The following is a 16,550-nucleotide window of genomic DNA, read 5'->3' on the forward strand; positions in this document are numbered from 1 at the left end:
GGGAGATTATTATATAGCCAAACTCCTCATGCTATTTCCTTCTCTGGGACGTTTCCAGGTAGTGCCACGTGTTCCCAGGTCTGTGCTCCTGCATGACTTGATGAGCAGGTTGTGGTGTTGGCACCCCCTCCCTCCTGGGCCTCAGGCTTAGGTCATATCTTAAGCACATTTTCAAGAGGAGATTTTTACTCTCAGAGTGGAAAGAGTACAGGCTTTGAGGCCAAGTACTGTTGGCCTAATCGCACTGCGACCACTTCTTTCGACACACTGATCAAGTTACTCAGCTCTCTGAACCCCCCTTATGGGTTATTTAAATGACATGGTATATAATACATGGCAAACGGTAACTTCCTTTCGTCTCACCCCCCTATGCACACACTGCCCCAACCCCTTGATTTGTTTGGGGGTGGAGTGGAATGGGAAGATGGGCAGAGGAGAGGGGGGATGTCAAATTAATGGTAGTGCCTCTCTTTATACTTAATAATAAAATATTTCAGAAGGGTTTGTTGTAAACATTCAGAAAAGTGTAGTTTAATTGGCATTTCCGTCATGATTACTGATGTCGAGCATCTTTTTGTATGCTTGTTGGCCATTTCTATTGCTTCGTTGGAGCAATGTCTGTTCAAGTTTTTTACTCATTTTTTAACCACATGGCTTGTTTTTCTGTTTTGAGTTGTAGGATTTCTTTGTTTTCTCCCATCCCATTGGTTGCTTATATGCTTTGTTGTTTGTATCCTTTGATGAACAAAAGTTTTTAATTTTCATATAGTCCAGAAAGCCTTTATTATTTTGTTAGACTGGAATTCCTGGGGCTATCAGATATTCCCACATAGAAATTTAACATAAAAACTTACTGAAGAGATATTCTTTTTTTAAAACTGTCTGCCATTAAGTTCTGTATAGGATAGCTCTCTTATCCTTCCTCAAGTTAGCTAATTTGGGGGAGGTGCTTGTGGTAGATTGTTATTGTTTCCAGTTTTTCATGTTCATTTCCTCTAAGAACAGAGATCAGCAAACTTTTTCTATGAAGGCATAGATAGCAAACGCTTTCGGCCGCCACCATCGCCACCTTTTCTCCCCTCTTCCTCCTCCTCTTTCACCTTATCCTTCTCTCTCTCTCTTTTGTAAAATTTTACTACCCCTAAACTATATAAAAACATTCTTAGCCCATGGGTTGAACAAAAACAAGCCACATTGGCCTATGAGAGCAGCTTGCTAACCATAGTATACGAGGATTCTGTGTCCGTATCCTTGGCCATGTGACCAACAATGCATCCTCTGGGAGGAGCATCTGTTCTTTCCCCTGCCCCGTGATGTTGGTTTTGTCCATGTGACTTGCTTTAGCCAGTGGAAACTGAGTGGGTATGATGTACGCCATGCCCATTCAGAATCTTTAATAGCTGTTCCATGCTTGTGCTAATGCTAACTCTCTTGCTCTTTTTCCTTCTAACTTGAGAATACCATGTTCCAAATGGGAGTACTCCTTCAGTTCGCACCCTGGAAATGAGAAGGTGTATAAAGCAGAGTTATAGCCAGCCTACAACTGCCAATATATACATAATGTGAATGAGAAAGAACCCATTTCTGTAAGCCACTTATATTTGGGGCTATTTGTTACCCAGCATAGTCTAGAGAAAGCTGACTAATATAATGTTATAGATTAAAAATACATATGTGCACACCTACACAAAATAAGCAACAGAATTGAGATGGAGGTGACTTTTGAGTCCAGAGCAGACTGATTGAAGTAATTTATTCAGCTTTGGAAGTGTAGGACTAAAAAAAAGTAAAAATACAAATAGGTACAGAGGGATGTTCACTGGTGAACATAAATACTGACAGAAGGCAGACCAGTTGAAGGATTTGTCATTGATAACAGAGCTCTTTTAATTAAAATCAGATCCCCAAATAAGGTTTCTGTTAAGGGGATTTGACATAGGCATGATAAGAGTCTAATAAAAATAACTCAGCATGAAATTGCTAATTTCCAAGGGGAAATGGTAATTGGGAATTTGTGAGTCTAAACAGTTTTCCAGGTGTACTAATCCAAACATATAGGACCTGATTCCTGGAAAGATAACATTTATGGGAAATAGTTTGATTCCAAGGGACACTGAGGGTATCTCAGACATTCAAGGCAGTATTTAGTAAACCAGTTCCTTGTTTAAATGGGTTTTCTTGATACCTAGCCACTATATCTTTTGGGATCATGCTATTCTGCATTTTTTTTGTTGATTATTTTTGAAAAAGTTAAAAAATATGTAAACTATAACAAACATTCATGTTCCCAACACCAAGGATGACTGTTGTTAACACTTTGTTATATTTGCTTGACTTCCTTATGTTGAAAAATAATGATAAAGCTGAGAGTGTCTTGAATACTTGTCTTTACCTCCTCCCTTTGCCCCTCTTCCCTGGGTCCCTTTTCTTTGTCCCCAGGCAACCAAAATCTTAGATTTGATGTAAATCCATCTAGCCAATTTTTCATACTTGCTTTTGTATATAATTCTGTGAACAACACTTAATATGGTTATTTATGTGGTTTTTAAAAATATATATTACATGAATGTAGCACTTGTGTTGGTTTTTGCTTAATTCGTGGGCAAAGACTACATACAGGTGTGGAATATAAATCTTCTTTTGCAATCCAGAACTCATTGTTTGGTATGAGTTTCAATACAGAGAAGAAGGAACATGATTTAAAATTTATATATTTTTTATGTTTTTATACATATAACATTATTAACATTATTTTATGTTTTGTATATATAACATAAGTGGTGCCATATTGTAGTACATTTTGGAGTTTCCTTTTTTCACACAGCAGGATGTTTTTGTGATCTTATATTTGTACATATAAATCTAGCTCACTCCCTCTATTTGTTGTGTCATATGCCATTATATAAATATGCTATATTTTATTAGTCTCCTATTACTAAACCTTTAATTTTCCTCATGCATTTATTTAACAAATGTTTATTGAGCACTTACTGTGTCCTAGATACTGTGCTAGGTATTCAGGTTATATCAACAAAGAAAACAGACAAAAATCTTTGCTGCCATGGTACTTTGTTGGGGTAACACAATATGAATGAATAATCAGTATAATAACTAAGCCAAACATAAAGTATATTAGAAGGTGATAGATTATACAGCAAAAAAATTAAGGGGAATGAAGAGCAGTATTGAGGGAAACAGATCAGTATTTTAAAGAGTGTGGTCTGGGTACATCCCCTGGATAATACTTGAGCAAAGATTTAAGGCGAGGGACTTAGCTGGTGAATATCTGGTGGAAGAGGATGGCTATCAGAAGAAAGGGCCAGAACAAAGCCTACAAGGTGGGAGCACACCTGGTGTGTTCAGGAAACCCAAGAATGGGGAGCAAAGAGGAAGAGGCAGAGGATCCAAGTCACAGATAAGATGGGGTTGAAAAGGGACTGTGCCTGGTCTCATCGTCCATTGTAAGGACTGTTGGCTCATACTCTGAGGAAATGGGAAGTGCAGGATTTTGAGCAGAGAAGAGACATGATGTGTGTTTTAAAGGGGCCACTTTGGCTGTTATGTTAAGAATAGATGGCTAGGGAGCTAAAGTGGGAGCAGGGAGACCAGTTCAGAAGTTATTACAGGAATGCAGCTGAGACCTGGTGATGCCTTAGACCAGAGGGTAGCAGCAGAAGTGGTAAAAAAGTGGTCAGATTCTGAGGATATTTTGAATGTAGAAGCAACAAGATTGGCAGATGAATTACATACAGAGGATAAGAGAAAAAGAGAGTTTGCCCTAAGTAACTGCAAAGATGAAGTTGCCACCAACAGAGATGACAGGCGTTGAGTTGGTGATGCCATTAGATAGCCACAGAAAGAGGCCGAACAGATAGTTGAATGTATGAGCCTGGAGTTCAGCAAGGAGGTCTGGCTGCAGTTACGAAATGAGAAGTCATCAGTTGTAAGATTGCAAGTAAAGCCATGAGACGAGATGAAATTGCAGTGAGTGAGTGTCAAAAGGAATAGAAGTAAAGAAACAAGGACCAAACCCTAGGTGCCCTACAATATTAAGAGGTCAGGGAAAAGGGTAAGAATTACACAAAGAGACTGAAAGGGGGGACTATTGAGATAGGGAGAAAAACTACAGTAACACAGTGTCTAGGAGACAAGCAAGAAAATGAATCAGAGTGGAAGAAGCCATCAGTTGTGTCAGATGCTGCTAAATATTTCAAGCCAGTGACGCCTTGACACCATCAGCACTGCCAACGGTGACGAGTGGCCATAGTGGAGTGGTAGAGCTGAACACCCGACCGGAAGGTGTGAGCAAGAAGGGGAGTCTCGTCAAACACACTGGCAACTCTGGCATCTTCCTTTACCGTTTTTCATGGATAAGAATCCATTCTCCCCAGTAACCATTTTGAAGGGATTTTCCTCCTGTGCAGAGGAAAATAGAGATCTTGTCAAAGGTCAGAACATGAGGACTACTCAACGTATGTTAGCTGTTACTGCCCCGGAATAATTCGTGGGTGATGCCTCAAAGAACTGTTGTGCTGAACTCCCTCTGCACAGTTTTTAAACACTTTTATTGAGATAGAATTCACATATCATATAATTCACTCATTTAAAGTGTGCATTTAATGACTTTTAGTATATCCAGAGTTCTGGCTCACCACCACAGTCAATTCTAGAACATTTTCATCATTCCAGAAGGAAATCCTGTGCCTGTTGGCCTTCTGCCCTCTCCCTGGCAACCTGTGATCTACTCTGTCTTATATTGGTTTGCCCTTTCTGAGCATTTCATACAAATGGAATCATATAGTATGTTCGTTTATGATTGGCTTCTTTCAGTTAGCATAATGTCTTCAAAGTTTATCGATATTGTAGTATCTATCAGCACTCCAGTTATTTTTAGTTTTGAATAATGTTGCATTGTATGGATATACCACAGTTTACTCTCAGTCAGTGGACATTTGGGTTATCTGCACTATTATGAAACTATTATGAAAAATACTACTATGAATATTTGTGTCAAGTTTTTGTATGGATATATATTTTCAATTATCTTCATATATACCTGGAGCAGAACTGCTGGGTCTATATTTAACATTTTGAGGAATTGTTAAACTGTTTTTAACCTGGCTATTCCACTTTGTATGAGGGTTCTGCCAACAATGTATAAGCATTCCAAACTCTGTTTCCTTCTCTAAAGTTATTATTCTTTGTCCTGTTAAAAAATATTTTGCCTGTCCTAATGAACATGAAGTAATATCTCCCTGTTGTTTTACTTGCATTTTTCTAATGACTAATGAGGTTGAGCATCTTTTCACGTGCCCATTGGCAATTCATATACCTTTGGAGAAATGTTTTTTCAAATCCTTTGCCCATTTTTTCAACCAGATTATTTGTTTCTTTATGATTGAGTTATTAGAGTTCTTTATATATTCTGAATACAAGCCCCTCATCAGATATGTGACTTGCAAATATATCCTTGCATTTTATGAATTGCCTTTCACATTCCTCACAGTGTTTTTTGAAGCACAAAAATTTTAAAGTTTGAAGATCAGTTTATTTTTTTTCTTTTGTTGCTTGTGCTCTTGGTGTCATAGTTAACAAACCATTGCTTAAGCCGAGGACCTCGAGATTTACTGCTATGATTTTTCTAAACATTTTATATTTTGGCTGTTACATTTAGGTCTGTGGTCCATTTTAACTTAATGTATGGTGTGAGGTAGGGGTTCAGCATTATTCTTTTGCATAGAGGTATTCAGTTGTTCCAGCTTATTTGTGAAAAAGACTCTTGTTTCCCAGCACCCTTGTTGAAAATCAGTTGACCATAGATATATAGATTTATTTCTGGACTTTAAATTCTATTCTATTGATGTACACATATATTTGTATATTCTATCCATATACCACCAGTACTACATTGTCTAGATTATTGTAATAGTACATTGATTTGTTTTTGGATATTAAACCAAGCATGTGTTTCCAGGGTAAATCCTACTTGCTGATATTGTATAATTTTTATGTATGTTGCCGGATTCATTGGCTAACATTTTGGTGAGGATTTTTACATATAGATTCACAGAGGGCATTGGTCTGTAGTTTTCTATTGTGATGTTCTTGCCTGTTTTCCTATCAAGGGAATCCTGGCCTCTTAGAGTGAGTAGGGAAGTGCGCCCTCTTTCAGTTTCTGGAAGAGATTGTGAATAATTGGTATTAATTTTTTTAATGTTTATGGGAATCCACTAGTGAAATCCCCCACCGGCGTGGTTCATTTTTGTAGTTACTGTTTGTTTGGTGCTCCCGCAGCAATTTGGTAGTGTCTGTCTTCAGGACTATGCCTGGCCACCAGTCCCTGCTGGGTTAGCTTGAGCTCAGGTACTGACTGAACAGAAATTTCCAAATGCCTCGATCCTACACTTTTGATCCTTGGTGGAGGAGCTCTCACAGGACCTCGAGCTGAGCCCGCGGTGAGAGATGGGCGTCTGCTCAGGCCTGTCCTGGTGCTCTGCATAGCCCAGCACACGCATGTGGCCATACAGATGCCCAGGGATATGTCAGGTCTTTTCCTAGCACCCAGCAGACGTATTGTCTTGCAGCTTTTCTTTCCCTTTAAGTTTTTTGACCAGCCTTGTATTTTCCCCTGCTGGTGTCAGCACCTCAGGCAGCTGCAGTATTAAGTCTTTGCTGCTGATTATTTCTGAAAAATGTCCCAGGCTTTTCCGACTGCATGAGTTCTAAGACAGGTCAAATGACAGCAACCCTGCACATGGGGCTTTTCCAGGGGGCCATCAGACAGGCCAAGCAGTGACAGTTCTCTGGAGATGGGCCTCTTTGAGGCACTCCAACCCCAATTTTCTCCATCCTGTGAAGACTAGGCTGCTGGTTTCCATGGCTACCACAGACCTTGGGGGAGGCTGATGGGAATAGGATGAGTTAAAATGCCACAAAGCTCTTCGTTTTTACTGAGATTTGGATGTTTTCCTTAAATAAATACTCTTCAGGTTATTGCCACCTTGGATTAATTTCCACAGTTCGGAAAAACTTGAGTTGAACAGTGTTTGCTAGTGTTCTCATTGCTTTTGTGAAGGAGCAGATTCTCAGGGGTTACTTGACTATTCCAGAAGTCCCATCACCTTACTTTAAACACCAAAAAGGTTTTAATTTTATTTTATTGGAGGCCCAGTGTAGTTGCATTTACTGCCTCTTACCTGTTTTCACACACTGAGCACACCCGTGTCGCTCGTGCCCAGAATGCTCTCCAGGCCCCTTTGCAGCCTCCAGCTGTCCTTCTGCACAATAATATGTTTCTGAATTTAATAGAACTTGGATCATTTAGTGCATACCCTTCTGTTTTCGTTCAACATTGCCTCTATGAGATTGACCTGTGTTGTTCAGTGCAGTTGTTCATCCATCCTCATTGCTATAGTGTTCCATGGTGTGGATGTACCACTATTCACCCGTTCTACACAGGTGGGCAATTGGATCGCTTACAGTTTGGGGCTATTATTGCACACATATTTTTGAGGTCATTCCTGTTAGATGTATACCTAGAAGTGGACTACCTTGGTCATATGCTATACGAATGTTGAGCATTAGTGGACATAGTTTTTAAAGTTGATATATTGCCAGTTTACATCCTACAGCAATGTATAAGCATTCTGTTTACTTAATATCCTCGCCATAGTTGGTATGATCAGGCTTTTTGAGTTAATCATCCTGATGCTTGGGTAGTGGTACCACAGTGATACCACTTGAATATGCATTTAATGCATTTGGCCAATTTTCATAGGTTTGTCTGCTATTTTCTTATCAATTTGTAGGAGTGTCCACATTTCCTGTACACCAATATATTCTGTATAGGTTTACAAATATCTTGTCCCACTCTGTAACTTTTCTTTTCTTTCTTAAATCACAGGTGGCAAACATAAGGCCCTCAGCCCCTATCCAGCCCTCCACCTTGTTTTATCTGGCCCGGCACCTTGTTTCTGCCCGGCAGCAGTGCCAAGCTCCTTGCCCCTTGTTAAGGAGTAATTACATCTATACATTCCTAAAATTACATTCAGTCCTTTGAATGTAATTCACCCACGAGGCTGATGTGGCCCCTGGTGAAAATGAGCTTGACACCCGTTTTAAATGATGGGGTTGGATAAAGAGTTGTCCATTTTAATGGAGTTTAATTTATCCAGATAATTCTGCTTTGTGTTTAGTACTTCTTGGATCCCATTAAAAATCCTTACTGGCCAAAGGAAATTAAAGATGCAACCAACTGATTGAATTTTTTTCTGCAAAAATTTTAAAGACTTGTTATTTAGGCAGAACACTAGTCTATCTTCAAGAATACCAGTGTTTCCCCAAGAGGGTATATTACAAATGATTGCCCTCTTTAATTCACAAAAACATCCACAAGCCATCATGCCTCATAGAACTCTGTTCCAGAAGATCTTTTCTTCTTCCCCATCAAACCCAGCAATTCTGTTGAGTATGTTTCTTACCCCAGTTGTTTCTAATCACCCTGTCTGCTATGTTCAGAGACAGTGGAGCCCTTACACGTGAAGTCCTCGAACTTTCTGCTCTCTGCTTCTCTCCTACAAGATAGAACTTCATCTATATTTATTTCCTCTCCTCCGGTTTCAGTGGAAGAAGTTTTGTGAAGTAGGCCTATCCCCTCCTACTAGCTACCACCAACTCTACCCTTTCTTAAAAAACAAATGTCTTAGATGTGATAGAATTGCATAGGACTAAGTATACCCATGCAATGAGTGCATGGAAAACTGATGAAATCTAAATAGGGTGGATGGATCGTACCAGATTCCGTTTCCTGGTTGTGATACTGCGTTATACTTATGCAAGGTGTTGCCATTGGGAAAATTGGGTGAAGGGTGTACTGGGCCTCTTTATATTATTTCTTACAACTATATATGAATCTGTCATCTCAAAATTAAAAGTCTTCCGGGAAATTATCCATAATAATAGCTACCATTTATTGAGCGCTCACTGTGTGCTACATACTGTTCTAAGCACTGTCAGGTGGATACTGTTGTTAACTTTGTTTTGTAAATGATGAACTGAGGCACAGAGAGGTTAAGTCACTTAGTCAGGGTCACCCAGCTAATAATAGCAGAACTTGCATTAGGATCCAGGCAGCCTCACTCCAAAGAGAGAGCTCTTAACCACTTCTTTGAGGAGGGGTTAAGAGCTCTTAGCCTTACTTCTTGTACATCTGTCTTCATCTCCTGCCTCCTACTCACACTCCGACCCACCCCCTGTACTGTAGCGTCCTTCCAATCACTCCAAGGAAACTGCTTGTACCTGGATGACCAGCAAGCCTGTTGCTAAATCTAATAGATACTTTTTGGTCCTAACCATTCTTTCTGCAGCCTTTGATATTGCTCATACATTCAATAAGTATTTATTGAGCACCTACCACGTGTCAGACTCTTGATTTTTTAAATTAATTTTATTTAGTTATTTTTCAAGTACAGTTTTTTGTCTATTTTTCCCATCCCAGCCTCCCCGCCCCTTGCTCCCCACCTCCCTCCCATTTCCACCCCCCTTAGTTCTCGTCCCTGTGTCCTTCCTATTTGTTCCTCCAAATCCCTCCCCCTTTTTCCCCTTAACTTCCCTTCCTTCTCCCCTCTGGTCACTGTCCCCTTGTTCTCTATTTCAGTGTCTTTGTTTTTATTCTGTTTGCTTGTTTTGTTTTATTGTTTAGCTTCCTGTCAAAGGTGAGATCATATGGTATTTGTCTTTCAATGCCTGGCCTATTTCACTCAGCATAATGCTTTCCAGTTCCATCCATGTTGTTGCAAAAGGTAGTAGCTCCTTCTTTCTCTCTGCAGCATAGAATTCCATTGTGTATATGTACCACAATTTTTTGATCCATTCATTTACTGATGGGCACCTAGGTTGCTTCCAACTCTTGGCTATTGTAAATTGTGCTGCTATGAACATTGAGGTGCATAGGTTCTTTGATATTGATGTTTTAGGATTCTTAGGATCAGACTCTTGATTTACAGCAACGAACAAGAGGAGGCAGAACTGCTGCAGCTGACGAACACACGCGTCTTCACTGTTACCTTTAGGGGCCCGAAATCTTTGGTCACTAGTGACTTGTCTGTGGATGGCCATCTTATCGTGTCATGATTTTGTTTTTCTGCGGCTCAAACAGGTCACATTATCATTTTGTTTGTGGTTTCACAGCATAACTCAGAACATACCACATCACAATGCCATTTTTACTTTTCTCCAAATACCAACCTGAACCTGTCCACGCAGTTGTCTTGGAAATATGAGTAAATTAAAAAAGCCAAAGCCTGAAGTGTTCTACTCTTCTTATATAATTAGTAATAATAAGTTGGGAAAATTGTCTTTGACCTTTTACCTACTTATTTTTCTGTCTAAGAATAATTTGGCTTAATTGTATGCCCCCTTATTTGGAAACACCAGGAAGATCTCTGGAGATTATTAAAGTCTCATTCCATTCATCAAAATAAAATATAAAATGCTACTCCAAGGAAAATACTTGACCTCACGGAGACCTGATGCTAGCTGTTTGCGCATTGCCAGAGCTGACCACCTGAGCCCGTGTTGAAGGAAGGGAATTGTCTTGTCCTTTCCGCGTGTCCACTGTTATTTTCTATATTATTCCTCTCCCCGGTGCAGTAAAGAAGAAACAAAAAACCCCTCCTACTTCTTCATGCCAAAAACCAGCTCTTGTTTGATTAGTTCTAATAGGTATGTGCTCTGCTTGATGATTAGAAGCAACGCGAGCCCTCCTGCCCCACCCAGCGTCCCTGTGCTTGCCTGGTGGCTGTTTGTTTACAGCAGCAGTTAGCAATTTGCACGGATGGTGCTGTCAAAGTCACTGCCCTTGGGGAGGCCCCAACGGCTCTGGGAAGAAAGATGACAGATTCAGCCCAGCAGCTTGCAAAACTTGAAAAGCGATTCCTTGTCAAACATGTGAAAAACAACTCTTCCCTCTCCATGACTTGAGGGAAAAAATGAGAAGCTCGCTTAAGCCAGATGGCGATTCCTTGCTCGTGAAATAGGCCCGGGCTGATTCGGCCCCATCCCCTTATGTTCCTTTTGCAAAACCCACAAAGAACACATTTGGGGCCACTTTTCAGAGTTGGCAACAGTCTCTGCTTTTGAAGGAAATCATATGGACACAAGTAAAGCCACAGTGGATGAAGCCCCGGAATCTCCAGGGTCCGGAAACAAGACGCATAGGCCTCACATTCCAGGTCATCACTGAGAACCTGGCCGGGGCCCAGGAACCACCCCGATTGTAACCAGTTTGGTGACTCGATTAAGTTTGGTTAAAACAAAAGCAAATTGGGAAAGGCTATATTTTTTGTTGACTAGACTTCTTTTAAAAAAAGGGGGGGGGGAGGAAGAGGAGGAAGAACAACTAGAAACTATAAAAACACCCTTTGAGATGATAAAGTGATTCCTAAATTTCTCTTTATTCTAGGTCTAAAGGATCAATCTTTAAATCCAATACCTTTCTCTACTATTTACATGTAAGGTATTATAGCTACTTTCATATAGTTAGAAGTCATTTAGACTGGATTTGAACGTGTGTGTGTGTGTGTGTGTGTTAATAACTTTGGCTTTTTAAAGAGGGAATAGGATTTAGTGAAATCCTCTCACTGAAGATTTTGAAACAGTGTGGTCAGCCTCTTGAAAGGGATGTTGTAAAAAAGATTTAAACTCTAGATTAGCAATCCTATTGGTTAGTTTTGCAGATTTCTTCTTCACCTAAAGTCCCGTGCATTACGAATCCATCTCTGCCACCTGTCCTTTTAAAAATTACCTTGATTTGGGGTATTCTCGGCCATTTCAGGTGACACCTGTCTGTTTGGTTTTGTTGCGTATGCAAGAAAAACATTGACCACCTTTGTTAACATTCTGCTTTATTTCTTTAGGTGGCCGAACACACACAATTAAGTTGGATCCTCACCTGCATGGTCAGACTACCCCGATTACAGCATTTACACCAGTGGAAGGTAAATGCTATAGTCTGATTAACAAGCAGAAGTTCAAGGTCCGCATTACAGCTGTTTTTCCCCTCTCTGTTTATGTTTGTGGCTAGCCCTAGGAATCCTGAGTTACTGACTTCCCTGGTCTGCAACTCACTAGTAACTAGAAGGGCTCTCTTTAAACTCTGTGCCTCGCCGTATTAGATGGAAATTAAAAGAGTTCCCTAAGATTCCTTCCAACTGAAAAACCGGGTAAAAATATCCAACTTATTACTTGATTTTATCTGTGTATGGTTGAATCGGAGTAACCTTTGGTGGACTTGGCAATGGCTTTGAAGCTGCCACATTATAATTAACAAACAATCACTATATCTGGATTGCCGGACTCTCTGAAGTCGTCCTATCGGCACTGGGATTAACTGGCAGTGAGGCCTAAGAATGTTTTCATTGTGGGCAGAAGAGACAACATATTTTATTTAACATTTAAACAAGTTGAGTCCAGGCAACAGTTCAAACCCACAGAAAAAATTAAGGCTAGACTTTTTCTTACAAGTTCAACTAAGAGAGATAAATTTGATAATTCGCAGTACTTTACTTCCATTTATTTTTGCAACTGGATAACCCAGGGGTAGGTAGGCCCTGGCTGCGGCGGTGCCAATTTCAGCCTCGAGCCTCTTTCCAGCCAGCTGACTCAGCAGCTTGGCCGGGGCTGCGGAGGGCCGTGGACAGGGCTTAACAAAACAGTGCTTGAGAAAGAGGCGTTGACGATGCTGACAAGAATTCAGAACAGAATTTGGTAGTGTTCTCCACCACATTTTAGCTTTAGGCAAGACTTTCCCGGTTCATCATAGTGCTCTAACACTCAGTTAAATACTGAAATCCTTGTTTATAAGAGCTGGATACTAATTTAATGGGAAATGTTCCTCCTTGAAAATAGTGTCTGAGGACCTCCCGGTGACGCTAACTAGTGAATGCTGTGTTGACACCCTGGAGGCGCCTTCCCCTGAGCCCGTAATTTCGTATTTGTGGGGAAAACATGGACTTCCCACGCCAGCCTTCACCTGGAGCACATCACTGCTGTCTGTGGTCCTTTCTTCATTGGCATAGACTTGTGATGCTTCTCCAAGTCTCCTATCACACTAGGTGCTAGAGGCTCAGCAGTCATCAAGACTGATGGATGTGGCCCCTTTCATGAGGCTTATAGTCCATGTGAGAAAAGGCAGTGAAACAAGTGATTAGAAAGTATGAAAGAAAAAGGGAAGGTTCCGGATCTAAGAGCACCAGCTTGGTTTTGATCGGGGCCATGAGGGGTGGGATAGTGTGGGAGGAAGGTGGAGAGTGAGGGCTGCCAAGGTCCAGGCTATTGGGAGGATTAACGAGATAACAGATATAAGCCATCTGGGGCTGATAATAAGCACTCAGTAAATATTAGTACTCTCCACATCTTTCCCTTCTCTTTGCAATTTCAAGATCCAGTCTTCTAATATAAAAGGGCTATAAATCTAATGCAGTGGCAATTTTAAAAATTGAGTTCTTTTCCCATTTGCTCATTTCCAAATTAAACTTTCATTATCTCTACGCAGTGATTGTTGGGGACCGTCCTTTAGCATGGACATTGTAAGGAGATGAACGGAGGGGAGCTGGGTTTGAACTTTCACGTTGCCTTTGAATGGCCTACAGCATAGTTGCTGTGAGCCAGAAACCCCTTGAAGCAGTAACCAGGAAATTTAAGTTTGTAAGTGAATTATGGAACACTGACGTTACGATGGTTGGAGAGCAAAGCTTTTGCCTTTCAGACCCCGGCTCATGGGGCGTGTCTGCATGTTTCTGGGCAGCCTGAGTTGTGAGTGTTGTTGAGCCTGGCGCTGGGGATCATCCAAGGCCATAAATTCAGCCGTTTGATTCATTCAGTAATAAAAGGACTCCTGAGAAGAGATTCATGCTAACTAGACAAATGAGATTTATCTACACACCAGGATATCCATTTCTCATTGTACATGCAGCGAGATACCTAGACTTGGAAGCAGTTACCAGTGAACTGCACATAATATTCCTTGCTCATAAGTAGCCCTACTCAGAGAACCAAATTACCTGTCACCCTGTTCAACTGCAGCAGGGAGCTGGCATCACTGGGGCTCACATTCAGCGGAACATACTGGTGGTTTATAGTTGGCACCCAGTGCTCACCAGGTATTAACTATTTCTAATGTCACCCCTGGTGTCTCCATCAGCTTCCCTGTTAAGGAAATGTTCTGTTCTCTGTGACCTGTCCTGTCCATTGGAATCACTTTACTTTAGCATCTAAAGATCAATGCAGATCATTAGGATTGGCAGATTAAAATTTCTCTTTATTTTTTCAGTGCCATGATTGAGGGATGGGCTGTTGTTTTCTTAAGTGAGATGGTAAGGGGGCACTCCAGTTTTGTCCGCTGCACAGTGTGAGACTTACTGGGATGCTCCCCCAGGCAAACGACAGGCATTTGATGTTATCAAGTGTTGTTATATAGACAGGTCATCTCATGACATTTCCCGGCCTCACCTTTGAGGTCAGGAATGCATCTGACTTGGAACCTGGAAAACACTCATGCCCTTAGCTTAATAAAATGAATGAGAGACGGTGGCAGTGGTGGAGTGGACTCCCTCATCCCTGCCTAGGCCTGGAGCACAAAGACGAGCCAGCCGGAAGACGGCTCGAGCTGCTAGAGGGGCCTGAGATGCAGTGTTTTTACAGGTGGCTTCAGGTTACCCGTTGCCTGCTATAACGATTTCTTACCTTGGCAGTATAACTAGGTTCATGTCGACGTCTTCCCCTCCTCTTTTTCACCCCACAGGCAAAGACTGCCAGGCAGAAGCACGATGGAACCGTGGGCCTGCTCACGTACCCGGTGCTCCAGGCGGCTGACATCCTGCTATACAAGTAAGGAGCCAATTGTACCCGGTCTCATGCATCCTCCTGCTGACAAGGGGGCATTTTAACCTATTCTAGTACGGTGGGCTTGTGGGGAAGGTGGACACAGAAAAGATTACAAGAATTGGTTTGCATCCATTCTGCAGTAACAGACACTAAATTCTGGACGTATGTTCCAGCGTGAAACTAATAGGATTAAGGTCTAACACTTAAATAGCACACACGCGCTGGAGACTGTTATAAGTGCTTTCTGTACATTAACCCATTTAGTGCTCACAACTCCTTGTAAAAGTTGCACTGTTATTGTTCCCATTTTACAGATGAGGGTGCTAAGGCACAGAGTAGTTAGTTACTTGCTCAGAGTTGTATAGCTTGGACCCAGTATTTGAGGCTAGAAAGTTTGGCTACAGAATTTGTGCTCTTAGCCACTCTGCAGCGTGGACTTGCCCAGTGGTAATTAAACTTCAAGAGTTTTAAGTGTTGATTTCTCGAATACTCCAGACTCTAAAGCAGTGCTGTTCAATAGAACCTGCCTGCAATTATGAGATGTATCTGTGCTTCCCACGACTGCAGCCACCCCTGTGTATAGCAGTTGGGCACTAGAAATCTTGACAGAGGAGCTGCATTTTAAATCTGTGCTAAGTGTGATGGTGGCATGGAGATGACAGTCCGTGTGCCTTGTGGTGTGACCCCAGGGCCCTGGTGCAGTCCCCACGGAAACAACTGGAAGGGTAGCTGCTTAGCTTTCAGATAAGGAATGTCGAATATTACATGCAGGCTATCTTTAATTCTGATTAAAACGTATATATGAGGGTTATGTGTCTGTTTCTTGTATTAACTTCAATGCTGGGCTCCTGGTAGCATTTAATATGAATTATAAGTGACTTTTGATTTATCCTGGGAAGTCTAGAATACATTTTCCCAGGAATAGTAAATGAAAGTCTAAGGAAGATCTAATCATGTATTTCCTAGCAAAGTAGCACGTTTACTTAGAAAGTTTCTATAAAGAGCCTTGATTTTTAATCTGTAAAATAGGAATAATATGTACCCCACACAGGATTATTAAAGGGTTAAAATGAAATATGGGCCAGGCTGCACTGTGACTGAGAGCTGCCACTTGGTTATGACTGATGATGATTATGTTTTTGACAATGACATCTTATATCTGATTTCATTTCCAAGGGCTACTTGTTTGTAGAGCCAGGAGCTGAGATTTTTTTAGTACTAGGATACAGAAGCCCACGAACATGGCAGGTTTCCTTAACAGTTCAAGAGCTGTAATGGGCAAGTGCTCTGCGCTCAAGGCTGTGAAAGAGTCCAGTTCACCAGGAAGGAGTGGCCTCTGTGAAAACGGGGCGCTCAGAGTGGGAAAGGACTGCAATGGGCCTCTTCCTTCATCCCGGTTTTAAAATGCGAGCGGATGGGGTGAAACAGGTTCCCCAAAGCTGTGGAGTCAGTCCTGAAATGCTGGAGCCTTGAGCCTGGTGCTGGTCTCCGGAGCCCTGTGCCGACCTTCCCGACGGAGCCAGTAATTTTGTCAGGAGACAAGATCACATGAACAGCCAGGACCACCCAAGGTCAGACACGCTAAAGTGACGATGAATTTACCCTCATCAATTGCCCAAAATACAGTTGGAGGAATGATAAAATACTCCAGCTTTCTTCATCTACAA

General features: G+C 41.4%; 1 protein-coding gene and 1 non-coding gene across 9 annotated transcripts in view; both read left to right on the forward strand.

Annotated features, from left to right (window-relative positions):
• WARS2 (tryptophanyl tRNA synthetase 2, mitochondrial) overlaps window positions 1-16,550 on the forward strand; it is a 78,203-nt gene that overhangs the window by 43,925 nt on the left and 17,728 nt on the right. For all 8 annotated transcript variants that reach the window (XR_008389857.1, XR_008389858.1, XM_053655995.1 and 5 more), the window contains 2 exons: window positions 11,916-11,996; window positions 14,801-14,886. Coding sequence is in view for 6 of the 8 variants with exons in the window: in XM_053655995.1 (XP_053511970.1) it covers window positions 11,916-11,996; window positions 14,801-14,886 (167 nt within the window). In the remaining 2 variants the exon portion in view is untranslated. The remainder of the gene's footprint in view (window positions 1-11,915; window positions 11,997-14,800; window positions 14,887-16,550) is intronic.
• LOC119041761 (small nucleolar RNA SNORA40) lies at window positions 2,571-2,697 on the forward strand. Its single transcript, XR_005081104.2, has one exon. It is a non-coding gene; the product is annotated as a small nucleolar RNA SNORA40 (small nucleolar RNA).

This window comes from Artibeus jamaicensis, unplaced genomic scaffold (assembly GCF_021234435.1).
Source record: "Artibeus jamaicensis isolate MK-2021 breed Jamaican fruit bat unplaced genomic scaffold, CSHL_Jam_final scaffold_1689, whole genome shotgun sequence".
Taxonomy (NCBI): Eukaryota; Metazoa; Chordata; class Mammalia; order Chiroptera; family Phyllostomidae; genus Artibeus; species Artibeus jamaicensis.